This window comes from Scardinius erythrophthalmus (genome assembly GCF_964197995.2).
Source record: "Scardinius erythrophthalmus genome assembly, chromosome: 3".
Lineage (NCBI taxonomy): Eukaryota > Metazoa > Chordata > Actinopteri > Cypriniformes > Leuciscidae > Scardinius > Scardinius erythrophthalmus.
This window is the reverse complement of record NC_138223.1, coordinates 42,273,107-42,299,643: the sequence shown is the minus strand read 5'-3', so window position 1 is coordinate 42,299,643 and position 26,537 is coordinate 42,273,107. Positions and strand designations below refer to the sequence as shown.

The 26,537-nt window shown below is 41.9% G+C and overlaps 1 protein-coding gene across 1 annotated transcript in view; it reads right to left on the bottom strand.

Annotated features, from left to right (window-relative positions):
- The window catches only part of LOC308687897 (uncharacterized protein), a gene marked incomplete at its 5' end in the record, with an annotated part of 80,752 nt that extends 56,880 nt beyond the window's left edge, over nt 1-23,872 (bottom strand). The window contains one exon of the mRNA XM_081360722.1: nt 23,737-23,872. Coding sequence (XP_081216848.1) covers nt 23,737-23,872 — 136 coding nt within the window. The remainder of the gene's footprint in view (nt 1-23,736) is intronic.
- Between the last annotated feature and the right edge of the window lie 2,665 nt (nt 23,873-26,537).

The window sequence follows — 26,537 nt, the reverse complement described above, 5'->3', positions numbered from 1 at the left end:
TGTTAGGTGTTGTTGATTCAGTTGTACTAACAGTTGTGCTCTCAGTTGTTGTGGCTGGTGTAGGTGTTTCAGTTGTACTAACAGTTGTCCTTTCAGTTGTTGTGGCTGGTGTTGTTGATTCAGCTGTACTAACAGTTGTGCTCTCAGTTGTTGTGGCTGGTGTAGTTGATTCAGCTGTACTATGAGTTGTGCTGTCAGTTGTTGTGGCTGGTGTAGTTGTTTCAGTTGTACTAACAGTTGTGCTTTCAGTTGTTGTGGCTGGTGTAGTTGATTCAGTTGTACTAACAGTTGTGCTCTCAGTTGTTGTGGCTGGTGTAGTTGTTTCAGTTGTACTAACAGTTGTGCTTTCAGTTGTTGTGGCTGGTGTTGTTGATTCAGCTGTACTAACAGTTGTGCTCTCAGTTGTGGCTGGTGTAGTTGTTTCAGCTGTACTAACAGTTGAGCTCTCAGTTGTTGTGGCTGGTGTAATTGATTCAGCTGTAGAAACAGTTGTGCTCTCAGTTGTTGTGGCTGGTGTAGTTGATTCATCTGTACTAAGAGTTGTGCTCTCAGTTGTTGTGGCTGGTGTTGTTGATTCAGTTGTACTAACAGTTGTGCTCTCAGTTGTTGTGGCTGGTGTAGTTGATTCAGCTGTACTATGAGTTGTGCTGTCAGTTGTTGTGGCTGGTGTAGTTGTTTCAGTTGTACTAACAGTTGTGCTTTCAGTTGTTGTGGCTGGTGTAGTTGATTCAGTTGTACTAACAGTTGTGCTCTCAGTTGTTGTGGCTGGTGTAGTTGATTCAGCTGTACTATGAGTTGTGCTGTCAGTTGTTGTGGCTGGTGTAGTTGTTTCAGTTGTACTAACAGTTGTGCTTTCAGTTGTTGTGGCTGGTGTAGTTGATTCAGTTGTACTAACAGTTGTGCTCTCAGTTGTTGTGGCTGGTGTAGTTGTTTCAGTTGTACTAACAGTTGTGCTTTCAGTTGTTGTGGCTGGTGTTGTTGATTCAGCTGTACTAACAGTTGTGCTCTCAGTTGTGGCTGGTGTAGTTGATTCATCTGTACTAAGAGTTGTGCTCTCAGTTGTTGTGGCTGGTGTTGTTGATTCAGTTGTACTAACAGTTGTGCTCTCAGTTGTTGTGGCTGGTGTAGTTGATTCAGCTGTAGAAACAGTTGTGGTCTCAGTTTTTGTGGCTGGTGTAGGTGTTTCAGTTGTACTAACAGTTGTGCTTTCAGTTGTTGTGGCTGGTGTTGTTGATTCAGCTGTACTAACAGTTGTGCTCTCAGTTGTGGCTGGTGTAGTTGTTTCAGTTGTACTAACAGTTGAGCTCTCAGTTGTTGTGGCTGGTGTAGTTGATTCAGCTGTAGAAACAGTTGTGCTCTCAGTTGTTGTGGCTGGTGTAGTTGTTTCAGCTTTACTAAGAGTTGTGCTGTCAGTTGTTGTGGCTGGTGTAGTTGTTTCAGCTGTGCTAAGAGTTGTGCTTTCAGTTGTTGTGTTAGGTGTTGTTGATTCTGTTGTACTAACAGTTGTGCTCTCAGTTGTGGCTGGTGTAGTTGTTTCAGCTGTACTAACAGTTGAGCTCTCAGTTGTTGTGGCTGGTGTAGTTGATTCAGCTGTAGAAACAGTTGTGCTCTCAGTTGTTGTGGCTGGTGTAGGTGTTTCAGTTGTACTAACAGTTGTGCTTTCAGTTGTTGTGGCTGGTGTTGTTGATTCAGCTGTACTAACAGTTGTGCTCTCAGTTGTTGTGGCTGGTGTAGTTGTTTCAGTTGTACTTACAGTTGTGCTTTCAGTTGTTGTTGCTGGTGTAGTTGATTCAGTTGTACTAACAGTTGTGCTCTCAGTTGTTGTGGCTGGTGTAGTTGATTCAGCTGAACTAAGAGTTGTGCTGTCAGTTGTTGTGGCTGGTGTAGTTGTTTCATTTGTACTAACAGTTGTGCTTTCAGTTGTTGTGGCTGGTGTTGTTGATTCTGTTGTACTAACAGTTGTGGCTGGTGTAGTTGTTTCAGCTGTACTAACAGTTGAGCTCTCAGTTGTTGTGGCTGGTGTAGTTGATTCAGCTGTAGAAACAGTTGTGCTCTCAGTTGTTGTGGATGGTGTAGCTGATTCAGCTGTACTAAGAGTTGTGCTCTCAGTTGTTGTGGCTGGTGTTGTTGATTCAGTTGTACTAACAGTTGTTGTGGCTGGTGTAGTTGATTCAGCTGTAGAAACAGTTGTGCTCTCAGTTGTTGTTGCTGGTGTTGTTGTTTCAGTTGCACTAACAGTTGTGCTTTCAGTTGTTGTGGCTGGTGTTGTTAATTCAGCTGTACTAACAGTTGTGCTCTCAGTTGTGGCTGGTGTAGTTGTTTCAGTTGTACTAACAGTTGAGCTCTCAGTTGTTGTGGCTGGTGTAGTTGATTCAGCTGTACTAAGAGTTGTGCTCTCAGTTGTTGTGGCAGGTGTTGTTGTTTCAGTTGTACTAACAGTTGTGTTCTCATTTGTTGTGGCTGGTGTAGGTGTTTCAGTTGTACTAACAGTTGTGCTTTCAGTTGTTGTGGCTGGTGTTGTTGGTTCAGCTGTACTAACAGTTGTGCTCTCAGTTGTGGCTGGTGCAGTTGTTTCAGCTGTACTAACAGTTGAGCTCTCAGTTGTTGTGGCTGGTGTAGTTGTTTCAGTTGTATTAACAGTTGTGCTCTCAGTTGTTGTGGTTGGTGTAATTATTTCAGCTGTAATAGCAGTTGTGCTCTCAGCTGTTGTGGCTGGTGTAGTTGTTTCAGTTGTACTAACAGTTGTGCTGTCCGTTGTTGTTGCTGGTGTAGTTGTTTCAGCTGTACTAAGAGTTGTGCTCTTAATTGTTGTGGCTGGTGTTGTTGATTCAGTTGTACTTACAGTTGTGCTTTCAGTTGTTGTGGCTGGTGTAGTTGATTCAGTTGTACTAACAGTTGTGCTCTCAGTTGTTGTGGCTGGTGTAGTTGATTCAGTTGTACTAACAGTTGTGCTCTCAGTTGTTGTGGCTGGTGTTGTTGTTTCAGTTGTACTAACAGTTGTGCTTTCAGTTGTTGTGGCTGGTGTTGTTGATTCAGTTGTACTAACAGTTGTGCTCTCAGTTGTGGCTGGTGTAGTTGTTTCAGCTGTACTAACAGTTAAGCTCTCAGTTGTTGTGGCTGGTGTAGTTGATTCAGCTGTAGAAACAGTTGTCCTCTCAGTTGTTGTGGCTGGTATAGTTGATTCAGCTGTACTAAGAGTTGTGCTCTCAGTTGTTGTGGCTGGTGTAGTTGATTCAGTTGTACTAACAGTTGTGCTCTCAGTTGTGGCTGGTGTAGTTGTTTCAGCTGTACTAACCGTTGAGCTCTCAGTTGTTGTGGCTGGTGTAGTTGTTTCAGTTGTATTAACAGTTGTGCTCTCAGTTGTTGTGGTTGGTGTAATTATTTCAGCTTTAATAGCAGTTGTGCTCTCAGCTGTTGTGGCTTGTGTAGTTGTTTCAGTTGTACTAACAGTTGTGCTGTCTGTTGTTGTGGCTGGTGTAGTTGTTTCAGCTGTACTAAGAGTTGTGCTCTCAGTTGTTGCGGCTGGTGTTGTGGATTCAGTTGTACTTACAGTTTTGCTTTCAGTTGTTGTGGCTGGTGTAGTTGATTCAGTTGTACTAACAGTTGTGCTCTCAGTTGTTGTGGCTGGTGTTGTTGTTTCAGGTGTACTAACAGTTGTGCTTTCAGTTGTTGTGGCTGGTGTTGTTGATTCAGTTGTACTAACAGTTGTGCTCTCAGTTGTGGCTGGTGTAGTTGTTTCACATGTACTAACAGTTGAGCTCTCAGTTGTTGTGGCTGGTGTAGTTGATTCAGCTGTAGAAACAGTTGTGCTCTCAGTTGTTGTGGCTGGTGTTGTTGATTCAGTTGTACTAACTGTTGTGCTCTCAGTTGTTGTGGCTGGTGTAGTTGATTCAGTGTTAGAAACAGTTGTGCTCTCAGTTGTTGTGGCTGGTGTAGTTGTTCCAGTTGTACTAACAGTTGTGCTTTCAGTTGTTGTGGCTGGTGTTGTTGATTCAGTTGTACTAACAGTTGTGCTCTCAGTTGTGGCTGGTGTAGTTGTTTCAGCTGTACTAACAGTTGAGCTCTCAGTTGTTGTGGCTGGTGTAGTTGTTTCAGTTGTATTAACAGTTGTGCTCTCAGTTGTTGTGGTTGGTGTAATTATTTCAGCTGTAATAGCAGTTCTGCTCTCAGCTGTTGTGGCTGGTGTAGTTGTTTCAGCTGTACTAACAGTTGAGCTTTCAGTTGTTGTGGCTGGTGTAGTTGATTCAGCTGTAGAAACAGTTGTGCTCTCAGTTGTTTTGACTGGTGTAGTTGTTTCAGTTGTAGTAACTGTTGTGCTTTCAGTTGTTGTGGCTGGTGTTGTTGATTCAGCTGTACTAAGAGTTGTGCTTTCAGTTGTTGTGGCTGGTGTTGTTGATTCAGCTGTACTAACAGTTGTGCTCTCACTTGTTGTGGCTGGAGTAGTTGTTTCAGTTGTATTAACAGTTGTGCTTTCAGTTGTTGTGGTTGGTGTTATTATTTTAGCTATAATAGCAGTTGTGCTCTCAGTTGTTGTGGCTAGTGTAGTTGTTTCAGTTGTACTAACTTTTGTGCTTTCAGTTGTTGTGGCTGGTGTAGTTGATTCAGCTGTACTAATAGTTGTGCTCTGAGTTGTTGCTGGTGTAGTTGTTTCAGTTGAACTAATAGTTGTGCTTTCAGTTGTTGTGGCTGGTGTAGTTGTTTCAGTTGTACTAACTGTTGTGCTTTTAGTTGTTGTGGCTGGTGTTGTTTCAGCTGTACTAAGAGTTGTGCTCTCAGTTGTTGTGGCTAGTGTAGTTGTTTCAGTTGTACTAACTTTTGTGCTTTCAGTTGTTGTGGCTGGTGTAGTTGATTCAGCTGTACTAATAGTTGTGCTCTGAGTTGTTGCTGGTGTAGTTGTTTCAGTTGAACTAACAGTTGTGCTTTCAGTTGTTTTGGCTGGTGTAGTTGTTTCAGCTGTACTAACAGTTGTGCTTTTAGTTGTTGTGGCTGGTGTTGTTTCAGCTGTACTAAGAGTTGTGCTGTCAGATGTGGTGGCTGGTGTTGTTGATTCAGCAGTACTAACAGTTGTGCTTTCAGTTGTTGTGGCTGGTGTTGTTGTTTCAGCTGTACTAACAGTTGTGCTTTCAGTTGTTGTGGCTGGTGTTGTTGTTTCAGCTGTACTAACAGTTGTGCTTTCAGTTGTTGTGGCTGGTGTTGTTGTTTCAGTTGTACTAACAGTTGTGCTTTCAGTTGTTGTGGCTGGTGTTGTTGTTTCAGTTGTACTAACAGTTGTGCTTTCAGTTGTTGTGGCTGGTGTAGTTGATTCAGCTGTACTAACAGTTGTGCTCTCAGTTGTTGTGGCTGGTGTAGTTGTTTCAGTTGAGGTAACTGTTGTGCTTTCAGTTGTTGTGGCTGGTGTTGTTGATTCAGCTGTACTAAGAGTTGTGCTCTCAGTTGTTGTGGCTGGTGTAGTTGTTGTGGCTGGTGTAGTTGTTTCATTTGTAGTAACTGTTGTGCTTTCAGTTGTTGTGGCTGGTGTTGTTGATTCAGCTGTACTAAGAGTTGTGCTTTCAGTTGTTGTGGCTGGTGTTGTTGATTCAGCTGTACCAAGCGTTGTGCTCTCAGTTGTTGTGGCTGGTGTAGTTGTTTCAGCTGTACTAAGAGTTGTGCTCTCAGTTGTTGTGGCTGGTGTTGCTGATTCAGCTGTACTACTAGTTGTGCTCTCAGTTATTGTGGCTGGTGTTGTTGATTCAGCTGTACTAACAGTTGTGCTTTCAGTTGTTGTGGCTGGTGTAGTTGTTTCAGTTGTACTAACTGTTGTGCTTTCAGTTGTTGTGGCTGGTGTTGTTGTTTCAGTTGTACTAAGAGTTGTGCTCTCAGTTATTGTGGCTGGTGTTGTTGATTCAGCTGTACTAACAGTTTTGCTTTCAGTTGTTGTGGCTTGTGTTGTTGTTTCAGCTGTACTAACAGTTGTGCTTTCAGTTGTTGTGGCTGGTGTTGTTGATTCAGCTGTACTAACAGTTGTGCTGTCAGTTGTTGTGGCTGGTGTTGTTGATTCAGTTGTAATAAGAGTTGTGCTTTCAGTTGTTGTGGCTGGTGTTGTTGATTCAGCTGTACTAACAGTTGTGCTTTCAGTTGTTGTGGCTGGTATTGTTGTTTCAGCTGTACTAACAGTTGTTCTTTCAGTTGTTGTGGCTGGTGTTGTTGATTCAGCTGTACTAACAGTTGTGCTTTCAGTTGTTGTGGCTGGTTTTGTTGATTCAGTTGTACTAACAGTTGTGCTTTCAGTTGTGGCTGGTGCAGTTGTTTCAGTTGTACTAACAGTTGTGCTTTCAGTTGTTGTGGCTGGTGTTTTTGATTCAGTTGTACTAACAGTTGTGCTCTCATTTGTGGCTGGTGTAGTTGTTTCAGTTGTACTAACAGTTGAGCTCTCAGTTGTTGTGGCTGGTGTAGTTGATTCAGCTGTAGAAACAGTTGTGCTCTCAGTTGTTGTGGCTGGTGTAGTTGATTCAGCTGTACTAAGAGTTGTGCTGTCAGTTGTTGTGGCTGGTGTAGTTGTTTCAGCTGTACTAAGAGTTGTGCTCTCAGTTGTTGTGGCTGGTGTTGTTGATTCAGTTGTACTAACAGTTGTGCTCTCAGTTGTTATGGCTGGTGTTGTTGATTCAGTTGTACTAACAGTTGTGCTCTCAGTTGTTGTGGCTGGTGTAGTTGTTTCAGTTGTAGTAAATGTTGTGCTCTCAGTTGTTGTGGCTGGTGTAGTTGTTTCAGTTTTACTAACAGTTGTGCTCTCAGTTGTGGCTGGTGTTGTTGATTCAGTTGTACTAACAGTTGTGCTCTCAGTTGTTGTGGCTGGTGTAGTTGTTTCAGCTGTACCAAGAGTTGTGCTCTCAGTTGTTGTGGCTGGTGTAGTTGTTTCAGTTGTAGTAACTGTTGTGCTTTCAGTTGTTGTGGCTGGTGTTGTTGATTCAGCTGTACTAAGAGTTGTGCTTTCAGTTGTGGTGGCTGGTGTTGTTGATTCAGCTGTACTAAGAGTTGTGCTCTCAGTTGTTGTGGCTGGTGTAGTTGTTTCAGCTGTACTAAGAGTTGTGCTCTCAGTTGTTGTGGCTGGTGTTGTTGATTCAGCTGTACTAATAGTTGTGCTCTCAGTTATTGTGGCTGGTGTTGTTGATTCAGCTGTAGAAACAGTTGTGCTCTCAGTTGTTGTGGCTGGTGTAGTTGTTTCAGCTGTACTAAGAGTTGCGCTCTCAGTTGTTGTGGCTGGTGTTGTTGATTCAGCTGTACTAATAGTTGTGCTCTCAGTTATTGTGGCTGGTGTTGTTGATTCAGCTGTAGTAACAGCTGTTCTTTCAGTTGTTGTGGCTGGTGTTGTTGTTTCAGCTGTACTAACAGTTGTGCTTTCAGTTGTTTTGGCTGGTGTTGTTGTTTCAGCTGTACTAACAGTTGTTCTTTCAGTTGTTGTGGCTGGTGTTGTTGTTTCAGCTGTACTAACAGTTGTGCTTTCAGTTGTTGTGGCTGGTGTTGTTGTTTCAGCTGTACGAACAGTTGTGCTTTCAGTTGTTGTGGCTGGTGTTGTTGTTTCAGCTGTACTAACAGTTGTGCTTTCAGTTGTTGTGGGTGGTGTTGTTGTTTCAGCTGTACTAACAGTTGTGCTTTCAGTTGTTGTGGCTGGTGTTGTTGATTCAGCTGTACTAACAGTTGTGCTTTCAGTTGTTGTGGCTGGTGTTGTTGTTTCAGTTGTACTAACAGTTGTGCTCTCAGTTGTTGTGGCTGGTGTTGTTGATTCAGCTCTACTAACAGTTGTGCTCTCAGTTGTTGTGGCTGGTGTAGTTGTTTCAGTTGTATTAACAGTTGTGCTCTCAGTTGTTGTGGTTTGTGTTATTATTTTAGCTGTAATAGCAGCTGTGCTGTCAGTTGTTGTGGCTGGTGTAGTTGTTTCAGTTGTACTAACTGTTGTGCTTTCAGTTGTTGTGGCTGGTGTTGTTGATTCGGCTGTACTAAGAGTTGTGCTCTCAGTTGTTGTGGCTGGTGTTGTTGTTTCAGCTGTACTAACTGTTGTGCTTTCAGTTGTTGTGGCTGGTGTTGTTGATTCAGCTGTACTAATAGTTGTGCTCTGAGTTGTTGCTGGTGTAGTTTTTTCAGTTGAACTAACAGTTGTGCTTTCAGTTGTTGTGGCTGGTGTAGTTGTTTCATTTGTACTAACAATTGTGCTTTCAGTTGTTGTGGCTGTTGTTGTTGTTTCAGCTGTACTAACAGTTGTGCTTTCAGTTGTTGTGGCTGGTGTTGTTGTTTCAGCCGTGCTAACAGTTTTGCTTTCAGTTGTTGTGGCTGGTGTTGTTGTTTCAGCTGTACTAACAGTTGTGCTTTCAGTTGTTGTGGCTGGTGTTGTTGATTCAGCTGTACTAACAGTTGTGCTTTCAGTTGTTGTGGCTGGTGTTGTTGATTCAGCTGTACTAACAGTTGTTCTTTCAGTTGTTGTGGCTGGTGTTGTTGTTTCAGCTGTACTAACAGTTGTGCTTTCAGTTGTTGTGGCTGGTGTTGTTGTTTCAGTTGTACTAAGAGTTGTGCTCTCAGTTGTTGTGGCTGGTGTTGTTGTTTCAGCTGTACTAACAGTTGTGCTCTCAGTTGTTGTGGCTGGTGTAGTTGTCTCAGATGTACTAAAAGTTGTGCTCTCAGTTATTGTGGCTGGTGTAGTTGTTTCAGTTGTACTAACAGTTGTGCTTTCAGTTGTGGCTGGTGTAGTTGTTTTAGCTGTACTAACAGTTGTGCTTTCAGTTGTTGTGGCTGGTGTTGTTGTTTCAGCTGTACTAACAGTTGTGCTCTCAGTTGTTGTGGCTGGTGTAGTTGTCTCAGATGTACTAAAAGTTGTGCTCTCAGTTATTGTGGCTGGTGTAGTTGTTTCAGTTGTACTAACAGTTGTGCTTTCAGTTGTTGTGGCTGGTGTAGTTGTTTTAGCTGTACTAACAGTTGTGCTTTCAGTTGTTGTGGCTGGTGTAGTTGTTTTAGCTGTACTAACAGTTGTGCTCTCAGTTGTTGTGGCTGGTGTAGTTGTCTCATGTGTACTAAAAGTTGTGCTATCAGTTATTGTGGCTGGTTTAGTTGTTTCAGTTGTACTAATAGTTGTGCTCTCAGTTGTTGTGGCTGGTGTAGTTGTTTCAGTTGTACTAACAGTTGTGCTTTCAGTTGTTGTGGCTGATGTAGTTGTCTCAGTTGTACTAAAAGTTGTGCTCTCAGTTATTGTGGCTGGTGTAGTTGTTTCAGTTGTACTAACAGTTGTGCTTTCAGTTGTTGTGGCTGGTGTAGTTGTTTTAGCTGTACTAAAAGTTGTGCTCTCAGTTGTTGTGGCTGGTGTAGTTGCCTCAGTTTTACAATTTGTGCTCACAGTTGTTGTGGCTGATGACAATGCTGTTGTTGTTGCTGCAGGTTTAAGGGTAGGGATATGGTTATAATAAAAATCTTGGACCGTAATGTTTTTCAGGATCATCAAAATATGTTGACCCAGGAATGTGTCTAAGTCTGAAAAAATCAGGATGCACAAGAGTAACTATGAAACTATTTGATTAAGGAAGTTGAGGATTTTTTTTTTTTAAATATTAGTCCACACAGGCTGTATACATTTGACGAGAATCAGCCACAAGGTAGCGTTATAATATTTACAGTCTAAATAACACTATGTGCTAATCTCTAAATTCTTCCTGTCTATTAATTTTTGAATGTGCCTAAATACATACAGTCCTGTTCATAAGTTTACATACACCTTGCAGAATATTCAAAATGTTAATTATTTTAACAAAATAATTAGAGATCATACAAAATGCATGTAATTTTTTCATTTAGTACTGTCCTGAATGAGATATTTTACATAAAAGACATTTACATATAGTCCACAAGACGAAATAAAAGTTGAATTTATAAAAATGACCCTGTTCAAAAGTTTACGTACACTTTCGCACATTCCCATTTGGTTTTCCATGAGTCCCTTGTTTCCCCTGAGCAGTAAAACTGGCCAATTGCACTAGAAGTCAAGAATATCATCAGAACTATATCCTCAGTTTCTCCTCACTTCAGATTTTGAAGTGAGAAAAAAAAAACACAAAAACAATATTTGTTTTCTTTTTAATTCATTAATTGAATTATTAATTAATTAATAATTAACTTACAGATGAAAATCCACATTATAATAAAAGTTCTCCTCTCCATCCTGGTAAAGGTCAATTGGTGAAGAAGAGTCTGGAAAGTAAGCAATATATCACTGAAGATTTTTTTTTATACATACACATTTTCCATCATCAAAGAGATGTTGGAGGAAAACAAAGCACAAACATATAAAAACATCACTGCAGCCTAGGAACAACCGGTGTCGGTACATACAACTGTCAGCTAGAATAACCCTAAACTTCAAACAATACTTAAATATTGAAACAATTTCACAAAATTTTACACCGCATCAGAAGTAGTAGCAAAGTATCTGTTAAAAGTGTTACAGAATTAAAAAAATTCAAGTCAAGAAAAAACAAGAAATTTGAGTCCATGTGTAAAAAGAAGAAATTCATCTTGAGAACCTTACAGAATATATTTACAGGACATATTCTACACACCTCTACTTTAATCATACAGACTACAGCATATCTACACAGCTAAGTGTTATCATTTTTTTTTCTAATTACAGAAATGTATTGTTACAATTTCCCGCTTTCTTCATAATTAATAAAACAAACATCTATAATAATAATAATATAACAATAAAAAAGCCCTTACCAATCCTTGAGCAAATATATTGAACACTGAATTGTAAAAAGAAAATTGTTATTCCACTGTTGGCTCAAGTGCTTCAAGTCCACGTTATGCTGTGCTCAAGATTTAGACTCACCTGTGTCAATACTGCCTCTTAAGTAGAATGTTATGGCAACCTGACAGATTTTTTTTTTCTTGTTTAGTTTTTTGCCTTCATTGAAATGCACAAATAAGCAATTGGAATGCTTCTTGGCTGAGGCTTTGAATTTTTTTTTTTTTTTTCATGAGTCAACAGTTTGTATTGTTTGCACAATAATTTATTACAGCTGTGGTGATGCTAAAGAAAATATCCCAGGTTTATAAATAGAGGATGTTAAGCAACTTGACATTCCCTCTCTCTAAAAGGTTAATACAACAAATCTAAATGTGACAATATTATATGATATGGAATTTTTACAATTCGTAAATTGTGTTGAGATTGCTACTGTCTAGAGTTTTCTTTTTTTAGACTTGCTGCTGTTGTTGTTTTTGTTGACACGTTTATATTTTTTTGTGATGTCAGAAGCTTATCTTGTTTGCTGATTGTCATTATTATTGAGACACAAAGATTATATGTTTTTATCTAATTGTAACTTAAAAAGTAAGTGAAAAAAATAAATGATAAATTAAAATTTCTGTCATGAAAGAAAAAAATGCTTAATGCATATTGCCTTTTTTACGATGCTTTGAATTCCTTTTCGGCATACTTATCTTGTCATTAATATTTTATGACAATCAAGCACCCATATTGGAAATATATCTTAAATCTATACACATTTAGCTTATGCTACCAAAAGCCATTGGTTAACCTTAAAAATGAGATTGAAGAACATTTTCCATTTATGCCAATATTTTATATATGTATATTACAAACATAAAATTAAAAAAATTATTTAGATAAACAGTCTATTCTTTTTTAATGATACAGGACAAATTACAAGCCTACATTTAGAGTTTTCTTTGAATTAAACAACAAACAAAAAGCTATACAAAAATCTGTAAGACTTGGATTGATGTCAGGTGTGAGCATACATGCATGTTTTCATTTAGATCATCATGCAGCTCATTTGCATTTGCATGTTTATTTTTCCTACGTCAAACATGCTTGCTACTCATTTGAGATGTCAAAAGACACCTGGTTAACCAAAGCATTCTTCACATTCACTTCTTGTGGGACTGTTTCCCGATTTTGAAAGTAATGCACAGATACTCTCTAAACGAGTTTGTCAGTTTCTTATTGATCGTAGTGCATTAACTGGTGTCTTCATATTGTGTAATTTGTTTGCAATTTTGACCTAGTTTAAATCTCATTAAAATAATTATTTGGACATTAAACATTTCTGTAACATTTCAGAGATATTTATTGAATACAAGTATTGAAATAGATTTTTAAAATATGTAACAAGCAATAAGCAACTATACAAGTCATAAAAGAAGCATAAAGAAGTTTAGTCTTAAGGTAATTTCGGTTGTGGTGGACTCAGATGATGTGAAACCAGGCCTCGGAGAAGTGCTTTATATGGAATAATATAATATAATATAATATAATATAATATAATATAATATAATATAATATAATATAATATAATATATAATTTTTTATCCAGTAGCAATGATTATTCACAATATTATTCTAATACAGTGTAGGATTACAAATTAGAGAATCTGTTTAAGATCTGCTGCTCTCATGTCCTTACATAACATAACATAAAAAACTAAGGTAGAGTACACTGAATTTAGCATTTAAGGTTATGATGATGATATCAGCTGCTAAGCAAAGTTTCCAGCAAGAGATTCCTGCCAGTCCTGTTCTCTTTATTGTAAGTTAAATGAGTCAGATTACTGAGACTCACACCCTTTGTCTTTAATGGCTCTTGGAGCCCCGTGTCCCAGTCGTTGAATAGTTATGCTGATTGGATTGGGATTGGTAACACTCTAGAGTCTAGGGTGGGTTCCTAAACCTGGACACTTAATTTGTATGCGTCTCCATATCTAAGCACTTCTCACTAAAATCTATATAAACTACAATGTAGGCTACACTGTCTTAGTCAGACTTGATGACTGCAGCCACCGACAGCTCGTCCTCTCAATAATGAATCCTGCTGAAGATACAACCAAGTATCCTGGTCTTCTCTTCTGAGTTTCCTAGTAACAGTAATCTTTACTTTACCTCACAAACCTTCATCAGCACAACGTTTCCATTCTCACACATTGTGGATCTGCAATACAAAGAAAATTTTAAGATGAACTGCACAAATTACTGATTGTCGGTTTTTAATAAAGCTAATTATGTTAGCAATGACTAATGCATAATTTTGCTGATTTTAACATTGGGATGTCTAATGCTATTCTGACTTATTTACACTGTTAAAGAGTTGCATTTTCATGCTAAACAAGGCCAAAGTTCCAAAAAATGAGTTGGACGTAAGTTTCAGAAAGTTTTTTTTCGAGTATTGGCATTGAATGATATCACAAAGAGCGGAAGTCCTTGTATGGGCACGGCACACCTCCAGGAGCTTGACTGTTTTCGGAAAGAATCGGTACAGCTGTATTAGTCTTTTATAAATCTGCTAAAACTAAAGACTCTTCGGAGATATGGAGGATGCAATACTACACTATAGGTATTGAAGATGAGTGTGTTATGTGCCCTTTAGTCAAGTCAAGTCATCTTTATTTATATAGCGCTTTTAACAATGTAGATTTTTCCAAAGCGGCTTTACATTGATAATTGGAAATTAAAGTAACAGAGATTGTTTTGGCTTAATAGCAGCTCTAGAATTGTAACGGTGTGTTATTTTGTCATGTTTCTGGTTTGTGTTTTCTCTGTTTTTGGTTTTTACATTCAGTTTCTTGTTTCTGTTTATTGTATTCAGTTAGTCCTAGTCTGCTAGTCATGTTAATTATTAGTTCCCTTGTTTCAGGTGTGTGGTCTTATCAGTTTGTATGGTCCTGATTATTGTGCTCATTTGCCCCAGCTGTGTCTTGTTCCCTCATCCCGCTGTGTATTTAAACCCTGTGTGTTCTTTTGTTCGGGGTCAGTTATTCTGTCATGAACTGCATGGAAGCAGAGACTGTAGTCGGATCTAAATGCAGCAATAGAATTTAATTAACAAAGACTTGGTAAAACTCAGAACTGGAACAGGCAAAATTTACGGAAGATTCATACATTCAATAACAATGTAAAAATTCAATAAAACTTTCTTTTGACCGTCAATACTGTCAATGACGTTACTACCATCACTATCTGTTTCTATGCGCTGTTTGATGTATCTTCCCTCGACTGAATGCATCTATCAAAGTAAGTGATTGGTGTTTGTTCTTTCTGCTGGTGAAACGGAGTAATAAAATAACATCAGATGTAATGCTTCGATGTGACGCGTCTTTAGTATAATCTCCTCATGTCTTAGCCTGCTGTGGCTTTTGGATTGTTTTTAAAGTATACGCCGCAACAATATGTCAAAAGAAAGTTTTATGAAGCGCAGATTCAAACATAGTGTTGTTTAACTCTGGATGGATGTTTGATTTTGTTCAAGGTTGTTAAGCGATAGACGTGAACGCGCATTTGTCTCGTGTAAAACTTTTCATTTCATTCACAAATGTTCTATTACAATCGACGCTTACTTTTGATTACTACAGCCGTTTGTATTTGAAAAGTACACTGTAAACAATGTGGGTTGCTGGTCAAAAAAGGATTGTATTCCCTGCTAGGCTTAGCGGTACTTTCACATAAGGTGATCGTACTGGTTTGTTTGTTTTGTTACCCTTTGTAGTATTTTGTTTCGTGTGTCAAGCGGGTGAAGCATTGCGCTTGGGAGTGCTGCCGTAGTTCTGGTCCCAAGACGGTTGGTCTGGTTCAAGACTATCGGTATAGAGGTACATAAATACCCACCGCTAGTATGCACAGAAGACTAAGGTTGAGTTTAGCTTAGCTTTTGTGGATAATTTAGAGGGAAATAAAGACCAGTGCATCGTATCTTGTTTCTGGGTGGAAATTTAATGAAAGTGTGCTGTTTAAGTGTCATTAGCAGATATTTTTTGTGATTTGTTTTGGATTATCTTGCAGATAAAATTGAGTTGAGTGATACCAGATTGAAAGCGAAAAGGCAGATATCATTGACACCTAGGGCTTTCGAATATAAATTGGGAAAGCTCCAAGAAGAACGTCAAACAAAAATAAGAAAGATTAAAAGTGCAATTAGAGATATTAAAGACCTAATGCAAAGTGCTGATAGTGCTGAAGAAATACGGTCACATCTTGAAAATATATCAAGCCTGTTTAATGAAGCAAGTCATCTTCATGGTGTTGTGATTTCTATGATCCCACCTGAAGAACAAGAAAAACAGAATGCTTGGTTTGAGAAGGCTTCAGAAGTATCTTGTGCGTCTCATGCATCTGTGAGATCAGATGGGAAGAACTCCTATTTGGAAAAAGGAAAAAATACACAGTTAAGCCATGACGCTGCAACATTTGTCCCTGAGTTCAACACTCAACCATCAGCTGCAGAGGCTGAAGATGAAGCTTTGCTTTCAGGTTATACTGCTGTGAGGCCCAAGACACACAATAAAATTGGGCTGCCTGCTGTTGTGACCAGAGATGATCCATCCACTTTATCTTTTCAGCCTGTTGTCACGAATAATGCTGGTCTCCCCACTCTGTCAGGGGTGCTTTTCATCCACCAGTTACTCGCCTTCAATATGAAGCTGCACCTGTAACAGTGAATAACTCTGATCAGCGTTTTCTCACAGTTTTGGAAAGGCAAAATCAAATTACGTCTTTATTGGTTGGGCAACAGTCACTTTTTCTATTACCCAAGCAAGACTTACAAGTTTTCGACAGAGATCCACTGGAGTATCAAACCTTCATAAGAGGATTTGAACACAACATAGAAGGGAGAACACAAAGTCAAAAGGACTGTTTATATTTCCTTGAGCAGTATACAAGAGGTCAGCCCAGAGATTTGGTCCGAAGCTGTCAACATCTGCTACTGTCTCATGGATACACTAAGGCAAAGTCATTACTTCAGGAACATTTTGGCGATCCATTCAAAGTAGCCTCCGCTTATATGGATAAGGTGCTTTCATGGCCGTTGGTTAAAGCTGAAGATATCAAGGCTTTACGGGCCTACAGTCTAATGTTACAGGAATGTTGCAACTCCATGGGGACCGCCGTAAGTGACCTAAATGTACCAACAAATATGCAAACTATTGTGACAAGGCTGCCTTATAAGCTGCGGGATCATTGGAGAAGTGTGGCTGGTGATATTCAGGAGAAGTTTCATCGTAGAGCTAAATTTTTGGACATAGTGGAGTTTGTTGAGAGACAGGTCAAGATAGCAGCAAGTGATCCTCTCTTTGGAAATTTCCAAGATACACCTGTGACAGGAAGAAAAGAATTAAAAATGGTCAAGTCTCAAACTGGTTCAAAGGCTAGAGGCAGTAGCTTTGCCACTGCTGTAGCACCTGCTGAGAAGAAAGTAGAGTCTGTGAATAAAAGGGAGAAGAATTCAATAGTAAAAGCTTTGTTTTGTGAAGCTGGACATTCGTTGGATGTTTGTCTTCTTTTGGATAAAAGGACTCAAGATGAAAAAATGTATTTTTTGAAGGAAAATCGTATGTGCTTTGGATGTCTGTGCGTTGGGCACATGAGTAAGGATTTCAGAAAACAACTGATATGTAGAATATGCAATTATAGACACCCTACGTTGTTGCCTATCCACTCCAAAGCTAAACAAAAGAGTTTGACTCAGGCCATCAGTGGCTTGGAAATGACCAGAGAAGGTGCTGTGGTGTCAGTTCAGTCCAGTGGTTTGACTGGGGCCGGTAAACAGGACTGCACGCTCTCTATTTTGCCTGTTCAAGTAAGATCCAAGAGAGGGCAAGAGACTTTTGTCACATTTGCGTTTTTGGATCCAGGGAGTACTTCTTCATTTTGTACAGGGGGTGTACAAGGGGTGGTGTGGCGCAATGGATAAGACACATGCCTTTGGTGTGAGAGACCCGGGTTCGAATCCACTGTGAGACACCAATGTGTCCCTGAGCAAGACACTTAACCCCTAGTTGCTCCAGAGGCGTGCGACCTCTGACATATATATAGCAATTGTAAGTCGCTTTGGATAAAAGCGTCAGCTAAATGAATAAATGTAAATGTAAATGTACAGAGCGACTCATGAATCGGCTTAATCTTACAGGAAAAAAACTGGGAATTCTCCTTAGAACTATGGGACAAGAGAAAGTGGTGGACAGTTATAAGCTGTCAGACTTGGAAGTAGCCGGATTAGATTCGGACAACTTTTGTGGCCTGCCTGAGGTTTTTACTCAGAAGAGTATGCCTGTTCATCAAGGTAATATTTCATGCTTGAAAGACCTCCAAAGATGGTCGTATCTGAGAGATATAAAAATGCCAGAGATCAATGCTGATGTAGACCTTCTGATCTGCACTAACATCCCTCAAGCTCTGGAACCGTGAGAAGTGGTTCATGCAGCGAATGGGGGCCCTTCTGCAATTAAGACCATTCTTTGATATTACAAGCAAGTTTCATACATCAATCGATTCTGTTAAATGTGTATTATTTTTGTGTATACTTACAATAAAAACAAAGTGTTGTGCTTTTTGCCAAATAAAGAAAAATAAACGTGATGCGAGTTCTGCCTTCTCTCTGTCAGTGAAGACCATTCTGAAACGCGTCCGAAAATTAACTGTAACTCAGCGAATACTCAGTCAAACAGGGATACAGACACACAGGCATGAAGCTTGAATTCTATTCTTTTAAATGAGGTAATTTATATAAAAAACAAATATTCTCATCTTGTGAAATCTGTATTAAAAGAGAGCGATTCCAGTCGAGCTCATTAGAGCTAATTCAAATGTACTGTGACTCTGCCCACGGAGAGCGTGTGCTATTCAAACGCAAATTACTGAGGCAATCCAAGCAAACCTGTGAACGCCCCCCATATCAGCTCGAGAAAACACAAGTTTAATCATATCATTGTAGCCTACTGTTTACACCATCTGGCAGCGCTGTGAGGAATAATAATAATGGAAAATCTACCTCAGAGTGCGGGTATTGCAGGAGAGAGGATCCGAATACTGTATTAAGTTTTTTTTTCCTTCTCAAGTTAATCGCGTTTCTGTGAATGAATGAATGGCAGCCGCAGAGATGCGCGCTGTTTATCACAGCTCGCAAAAAAACAGTTTAAATTTAAATTTAAATTTAAATTGCGTCTCTGTGAATGAATGATGATGTTTTAGCAAACTGTATTGCTATACTGAGTTGAGTAAAAATCGACAGAAATATGTTGAAATAAAATGTAGGCTATTTGTATAAGCAACGCATTAAACTGAACATGAACATTTATATGCCCTAATATTTCATAAAAACAACGTTACAGTCAGGCGTTTCTGTTTGTGAATAAATGTTTCGGTTTAGCAAACTGAGTAAAAATCGACTGAAATATGTTGAAATAAAATGTATTTGTATAAGTGAAAATTATTAAAAATTAAAAATGAAAGACCTATGTTACAGACATATGAAAGACAACATTTCGTTGATTAGTTTTGGATAGATTATACATTTTTACTGTAAAATATCTGCCACCTCAAATCAGCTTTTGTTTGCCAATATTGGCTCATGTTAAATATAGTATGTTTTGTCAAAAATAAAGTAATCAAATAATCAATCAAATCCTTAACTTTGAAATATGTATGATAAAATGTATACTTTAGTTTTTACAAAGAAAGATTACACTTGAATTGTTGTTGTAATTGTAACCTTTTTAATAAAAAAAATATATTTACAAGGTAGATGTAAACAAACTATTAAAAGGTAAATATAAGCCGTTTCTTTAAATATTTTTTATTGTGTTTTATTAGTGACAAATTTGGGGAGAGGATAAATATTCCAAAACTGAAAATACAGTATGAGAATTAACTGCACAATTACTAGACATGTTTTCCTTGGATATTATAGGCCAAATTGCAAGCACAATATGTGGAAAAATAAAAAAGAATTGAGATGCTTCCAACTGTTGCTCTTGCATTCTTGTGGCTCAGTGACTCACCTGAATGAATGGCTAATTAAGTATGCAGGCCCCATTGTCTCCTTAGGTGTGAACCACTAAACCGTTGACGCCCACTCCGCATATTGCCTTACCAAACAGAAAGTGCTTTGCAAAATTCAAATAAATGTATTGTGTTATGTGAATGATAAGGCAGGGTGATTTTCACATCATTTTGAAGAAAAAACACTAGGTGATGACATCCATTAGACAAAAGTCTTATTGGCACATATTTAGAATGTGTTTTATGGCCTTATTTCAGAAACTTTATTTTTTATTTTTTTCAATAACCATGCATAAACATTATTCTCTCAAAAATGCAGACATGTACATTCTTGTTGCTCACATATTATGGTAGCCCTGTTTGTGCTAAATAGTGTGTAATTTTTTGCCATTAATATGTTTATAAGCAACTGAAAAAAGCACAAATGTCAGGGCATGTCAGAACATCTCAAGGACCCCAAAAACACCCTAGACCCCAGAGGGTTAAATCGCGGCCGTTATTGCCTCCAGGATTGTTCAAGGAGGAGGATGTTTATTCTCGTCGTCGCTGGAGACAGGTTCAGTACATCTCGGACTTGTTCTGGAAGCGCTGGGTAAAGGAGTACCTTCCTGGACTTCAGGAGCGCCAGAAGTGGAATTCCGTAAAAAGAAACTTTGTTTCAGGAGATCTGGTGGTGCTGGTGGATGATATGGCACCTTGAAACACTTGAATTACAGGAAGAATTGTGGATACTGTTCTAGACAAAAATGGACTGGTACGAAGTGTACGGATTAAGACCAAAACTAGCTATTTGAACAGACTAATAACCAAAGTCTGCCTTCTGCAGGAAGCAGAAGGGCAGTGAAGATCTTGTACATTGAATGAACTTTGTTATTATTGGACTTTAAAGGACTAATAGTTCATTCTTCATATTCTGATTGGTGTCTGTCTCCCACAAGGTAATAGTGGTGGTTAATTATTACTATGAAATAATTTGGGGCCGGAATGTAGGAGCCAAACATCGGGTTTGATTAGTCTTTTGTGATATTTCTTCTTTCCTTCTATACTGTTGTGTATGTGCACTTGCGGTGTGACGTCATTTGTAACTATGGCACCGTGACGCGTCTTTAGTATAATCTCCTCATGTCTTAGCCTGCGGCGGCTTTTGGATTGTTTTTAAAGTATATGCCGCAACATGTAGGGCCACCCAATTCAGTTTACACATCAATGGTGACCCACTGGTCATACTACACTGCTTTTGCACATTTTATATTATGAAAAATATTCAGTAACTTCACTGTAACACACCAAATTTCATTCACACATCACTGCTCTAATGTTGGTTATACAACACTTAGTTTGGAAAGTAATTGCACATAAAAAATAAGTAGGCCTATATTCTTTACACAAATTATATTGGTACCGTACGCAGCTAACATAATAGTTACAACCATAGGTTTTGCATTATATTTACTTACTGAATTTGATGGTCTTACTCTGTATAACAGTGTGAAGTTATTGAATATTTTTTCTAAAAAGGTATAACATTAAGTTATTGATTTTATTTCATAATAAATAATCATAAAATATGATTTTTTTTTATCAAACTAAGTATTGTAGTATAACAAGCAGGAGAGCAGTGATGTCCATCCATCCATCCATCTTCCTCCGCTCATCCGGGGCCGGGTCGCGGGGGCAGCAGTCTAAGCAGAGATGCCCAGATTCCCTCTCCCTAGACACTTCCTCCAGCTCTTCCGGGGGGACGCCGAAGCGTTCCCAGGCCAGCCGGGAGACATAGTCTCTCCAGCGTGTCCTAGGTCTTCCCCGGGGTCTCCTCTCAGTGGGACGCGCCCAGAACACCCTCCCGGGAAGGCGTCCAGGAGGCATCCGGAACAGATGCCCAAGCCACCTCAGCTGACCCCTCTCGATGTGGAGGAGCAGCGGCTCTACTCTGAGCTCCTCCCGAGTGACCGAGCTTCTCACCCTATCTCTAAGGGATCGTCCAGCCACCCTGCGGAGAAAACTCATTTCGGCCTCCTGTATCCGGGATCTTGTCCTTTCGGTCATGACCCAAAGCTCATGACCATAGGTGAGAGTAGGAACGTAGATTGACCGGTAAATCGAGAGCTTCGCCTTGCTGCTGAGCTCTTTCTTCACCACGACAGACCGGTACATCGACCGCATTACTGCAGAAGCTGCACCGATCCGTTCCATCCTTCCCTCACTCGTGAACAAAACCCCAAGATACTTAAACTCCTCCACTTGAGGCAGGATCTCTCCACCAACCTGAAGTGGGCATGCCACCCTTTTCCGACTGAGGACCATGGCCTCGGATTTGGAGGTGCTGATTCTCATCCCAGCCGCTTCACACTCGGCTGCAAACCGTCCCAGTGCATGCTGAAGGTCCCGGTTTGATGAAGCCAACACGACAACATCATCTGCAAAGAGCAGAGACGAAATCGTGTTGTCACCAAACCTGACACCCTCCGGCCCCTGGCTGCGCCTAGAAATTCTGTCCATAAAAATTATGAACAGAACCGGCGACAAAGGGCAGCCCTGCCGGAGTCCAACATGCACCGGGAACAAGTCTGACTTACTGCCGGCAATGCGAATCAAGCTCCTGCTTCGGTTGTACAGGGACCGGACAGCCCTTAGTAAAGGACCCCGGACCCCATACTCCCGGAGCACCCTCCACAGGCCGCCGCGAGGGACACAGTCGAATGCCTTCTCCAAATCCACAAAGCACATGTGGACTGGTTGGGCAAACTCCCATGAACCCTCCAGCACCCTGTAGAGGGTATAGAGCTGGTCCAGTGTTCCACGGCCCGGACGAAAACCACACTGTTCCTCCTGAATCCGAGGTTCTACTATCGGCCGTATTCTCCTCTCCAGTACCCTGGCATAGACTTTCCCAGGGAGGCTGAGAAGTGTGATCCCCCTGTAGTTGGAACACACCCTCCGGTCCCCCTTCTTAAAAAGAGGGACCACCACCCCGGTCTGCCATCCCAGAGGCACTGTCCCCGACCGCCACGTGATGCTGCAGAGGCGTGTCAGCCAAGACAGCCCCACAACATCCAGAGACTTGAGGTACTCAGGGCAGATCTCATCGGTGTCTTGCCACCGAGAAGTTTCTTGACTACCTCGGTGACTTCAGCTTGGGTGATGGACGAGTCCACCTCTGAGCCCCTCAGCCTCTGCTTCCTCAATGGAAGACGTGACAGCGGGATTGAGGAGATCCTCGAAGTATTCCTTCCACCGTCCAACAACATCCCCAGTTGAGGTCAACAGCTCCCCACCTCTACTGTAGACAGCGTTGGTAGGGCACTGCTTCCCCCTCCTGAGGCGTTGGACGGTTTGCCAGAATCTCTTCGAGGCCAGCCGATAGTCCTTCTCCATGGCCTCACCGAACTCCTCCCAGGCCCAACTTTTTGCCTCCACAACCACCCTGGCTGCAGTTCGCTTGGCCTGCCGGTACCCGTCAGCCGCCTCAGGAGTCCCACAAGCCAACCTGGCCCGATAGGACTCCTTCTTCAGCTTGATGGCATCCCTTACTTCCGGTGTCCACCACCGGGTTCGGGGATTGCCGCCTCAACAGGCACCGGAGACCTTACGGCCATAGCCGCGATCGGCCGCTTTGACAATGGAGGTGGAGAACATGGTCCACTCGGACTCAATATCTCCAGCCTCCCTCGGGATCCGGTCGAAGCTTCGCCGGAGGTGGGAGTTGAAGATCTCTCTGACAGGAGACTCGGCCAAACGTTCCCAGCAGACCCTCACAATACGCTTGGGTCTGCCGAGTCTGTCCAGCTTCCTCCCCCGCCATCGGATCCAACTCACCACCAGGTGGTGATCAGTTGACAGCTCCGCCCCTCTCTTCACATGAGTGTCCAAGACATACGGCTGCAGGTCAGATGAGACGACCACAAAGTCGATCATCGACCTATGGACTAGGGTGTCCTGGTGCCACGTGCACTGGTGGACACCCTTATGCTTGAACATGGTGTTCGTTATGGACAAACTGTAACTAGCACTGAAGTCCAATAACAGAACACCACTCGGGTTCAGATCAGGGGGGCCGTTCCTCCCAATCACGCCCCTCCAGGTGGAAGTCTGACTTACTGCCTCCAGTAGAACGATGGAGTCCCTAGTTGGAGCACTTTCCAGCACCCCTCCCAGAGACCCTAAGAAGGTCGGGTACTCTACACTGCTGTTTGGCCCGTAGGCACACACGACAGTGAGAGACCTATCCCCGACCCATAGGCGCAGGGAAACGACCCTCTTGTTCACCGGGGTGAACTCCAACACATGGCAGCTGAGCTGGGGGGCTATAAGCAAACCCACACCAGCCCGCCGCCTCTCACCATGGGCAACTCCAGAGTGGTGAAGAGTCCATCCTCTCTCGAAGAGTGTGGTTCCAGAGCCCAAGCCGTGCGTGGAGGTGATCCCGACTATCTCTAGTCGGAACCTCTCAACCTCACGCACAAGCTCAGGCTCCTTCTCCGCCAGCGAGGTGACATTCCATATCCCTAGAGCTAGCTTCCGTGTCCAGGGATCGGGTTGTCGAGGCCCCAGCCTTCGACTGCCGCCCGATCCTCTCAGCACCGGCCCCTTACGGTCCCTCCTGCAGGTGGTGAGCCCACGGGAAGGTGGCCCCACGTCGCTCCTTCGGTCTGAGCCCGGCCGACCCCGTGGGGAGAGACCCGGCCACCAGGCCCTCGCATACGAGCCCCAACCCCGGGCCTGGCTCCAGGGTGGGGCCCCGGCTGCGTCATACCGGGCGACGTCATGGTCCTCGTTTTAATTCTTCTCATTAGGGGTTTTTGAACCGCTCTTAGTCTGACCCGTTGCCTGCAGAGCAGTGATGTGTGAACTGAATTTGGTGACAGTACAGTGTGTCACAGTGAAGCTACTGAATATGTTTAATAATATAAAATGTGCAGAAGTCTCACACAGTCTGTGAGATCTCTCCTGCTCCGGCGTTGTGAACGGCAGAGGGCAGAAGGCCTCAAGAGTGACCGAATGTACAACTGAGAAAGGTACCTTAGGCAGGTAATCAGGATGAGGATGCAAAATCACTTTCACCATTCCTGGGGCAAAGTCTAAGCAGGATGGCGATATTGACAGTGCCTGCATATCCCCGATTCTTTTTAGAGACGTTATAGCCATAAGAAAAAACAGGGTTTACTTTAGGGTCAGAAGTTTGTCAGATGCTGACTCTAGAGGTTCCAAGGGGGTCTCAACCAGACCCTCGAGGACATTAACTAAGTCCCATGAAGGGATCTTGGTACTTACGGGAGGCCTCAGTCGTCTGGCCCCTCGAATGAAGCGAGCGACCAGAGGATGTCTCCCGAGTGGCACCCCGTCAACCAAGGCGTGGCAAGCCGAAAGAGCAGCCACATAAACCTTGAGAGTGGCGGGGCATGTGCCTGTTGATAATTTTTCCTGCATGAAGTCCAGAACTGAAGCAATCTGACACATCACCTTTCAAAGACACCCCATTTGTTGGCATAACTCTTTCTAGTGGAGGAGGTCTCTTAGAATGGTCTCAATAACGGCAGGCGAAAGCCCAGTGTCCCTAAGTTGGTACCCATCAGGGGCCAAACATGAAGGTTCCACAGGTTGGGCCTGGGATGGAATATCGTGCCCTCCACCTGGGACAGAAGGTCCCTCCTCTCCAGAATCGCCCATGGCGAGCCGTCGAGGAGAGATATTATCTCTGAGAACCATACTCTGTTCGGCCAACGCGGTGCTATCAGTAAGAGGCAAGACCCTTGTTGGCGAACTCTGGATAGAACTCCCGGGAGAAGAGATACTGGAGGTAACAGTAACCACCTCGAGTAATTCCTCGACGGACTTATCGATGTGCGAGGAATGCACAGAGGTTGGCTGCTTGAAGTCTGTAGACCCAAGAGATTCAACATCGTCCCTTGCGTGAGCCGAAGAAGCACCAGGGTGCACTTTGGGATCATGCGAGGGAACTTGTGGATCTGGTGAGCAAGCAAGCGAAAGGGACGGACCCGTCTCTTGCTCGTCAGCCAAATCCATTTGGGAGCCCCACGATGTTAATGCGGGTGCGGACTGAAAGTAGCCAAGACGAGCACAAAGCATCTTAACTATGAACAGTTCACAATGCTCGCACTCTCCTGACTCCAATGCAGTGATCGCATGCTCCTACCCCATACACACAAAGCAGTAAGTGTGTGTATCCAGTTCTGACATAGGACGAGAACATGGAGGGACACAGCGCTTACTTTGCTGACTCATTTCTCTTTTTGACTTTTAAACTCTTTTATTAGATTGTTCAGAGATGAGAAAGAAAAAAAATCTGCACACTGCCAGATGTAAAACCAAATATCTCCTAACCAAGATCTGTAGTAGACAGAGAGGAAATAGATGCTTGCACACCAAACACAGAGAGGTCTCTGAAGACAAAAGACCTGACGATGCAGGTTCGTTTTTGAAGCCTAAAGTGGGCGTGGCGCCATCTTGGTAGCGCGTCACTCCCGAATGTATTTATTTTTACAGTCAGACAATTAGCTGAGGTAATGTGGCGGCTAACAAACAGCAGACAAACGGCTAATGATGACTAATGACCACTGCAGCGGGAATCCACCTGTCACTCAAAAGTGGACACCCTTAATTATGCAGGAATTTAAGGCTTAATATAAATTAAACGGATGAGTTCCTCACAATTGTCATGAAGGGCAAAATTAGCTGTATAGACCAAAGCCACTTTTTTGCTCCAGGCTGTAAACATGTTTTTTTTCTGCTGTAAAGTTGGGCATTTTAACATGGGGGAGATGCAGATTTGACTCACTTTTGCAGCCCGCCTCAAACGGCCAGTTGATGAATGGCTGTTTAATTCACTTCCGTGTTGGTTTCAAGAGAGAGACAGGGAGGTTGCCACTTGGTTTACACACTATATTCACAGCAGTTCACGATTAAAGACTTTCCCAATGCGCTAAGCAGCGCACCATCGATTGTAGCTTTTGAAAGGGAACACAAAGTTTCTTGGGGGAACGCAAAAGTTTTGCGAGGGAACGCAAAAGATTTGGAAAAAAAAATTCTCCCATCCTAAAATTTTTTCCACAACCACACCCCTTTAGGGGCTCCGTAGGTTTGCATGATGTATCTCAACTGCAGAAAACTTTATTTAATGAACAATCCTCATAGGGGAGACTGGGTATGGTTGTAACATGGGGAGGGTTGTAAAACCACCAATTCCATCAATCAGGGATAAGCTATGATAATTTCATTGTTTAGCCACATCCTCTCGGATCCTATATGAATGGTTGTCAAGGCTGGAAATAGGCACATGCAGATTTAATAAAGAAAAAGTAACGCAACTTTTAAAAGTGTTAACTTACATCCATCCCTTGCTAACAACTAAGAACAGTTTGTTTTTAATAATTTTGCAGAATGCCAAGAAAATTAAAAGAGATACAGAGAGAGGTGTGCCTGCCCACTTTTTTTTAAAGCAACTAATGGGGTTTCAAAGGAGGGCAGATCAGTTGTGAAGACAATGCTGAAAGCCAGTGAAGAGAATTATGAGAATGTAGACAATGAAAACTTTTGTGTTATTTGTATAGAGCCATTTGGAAACTCAAATTCAAAGGAAGTCTGGGTAATCCCTGCTACTGACAGGGTGATTTCAGCAATCCTGTAAGATCATTACAAATCACACTGTACGACATGGATCTAATAAACTTGGGTATGACATGCATGTAGACTGTATGATGATGACATTGAA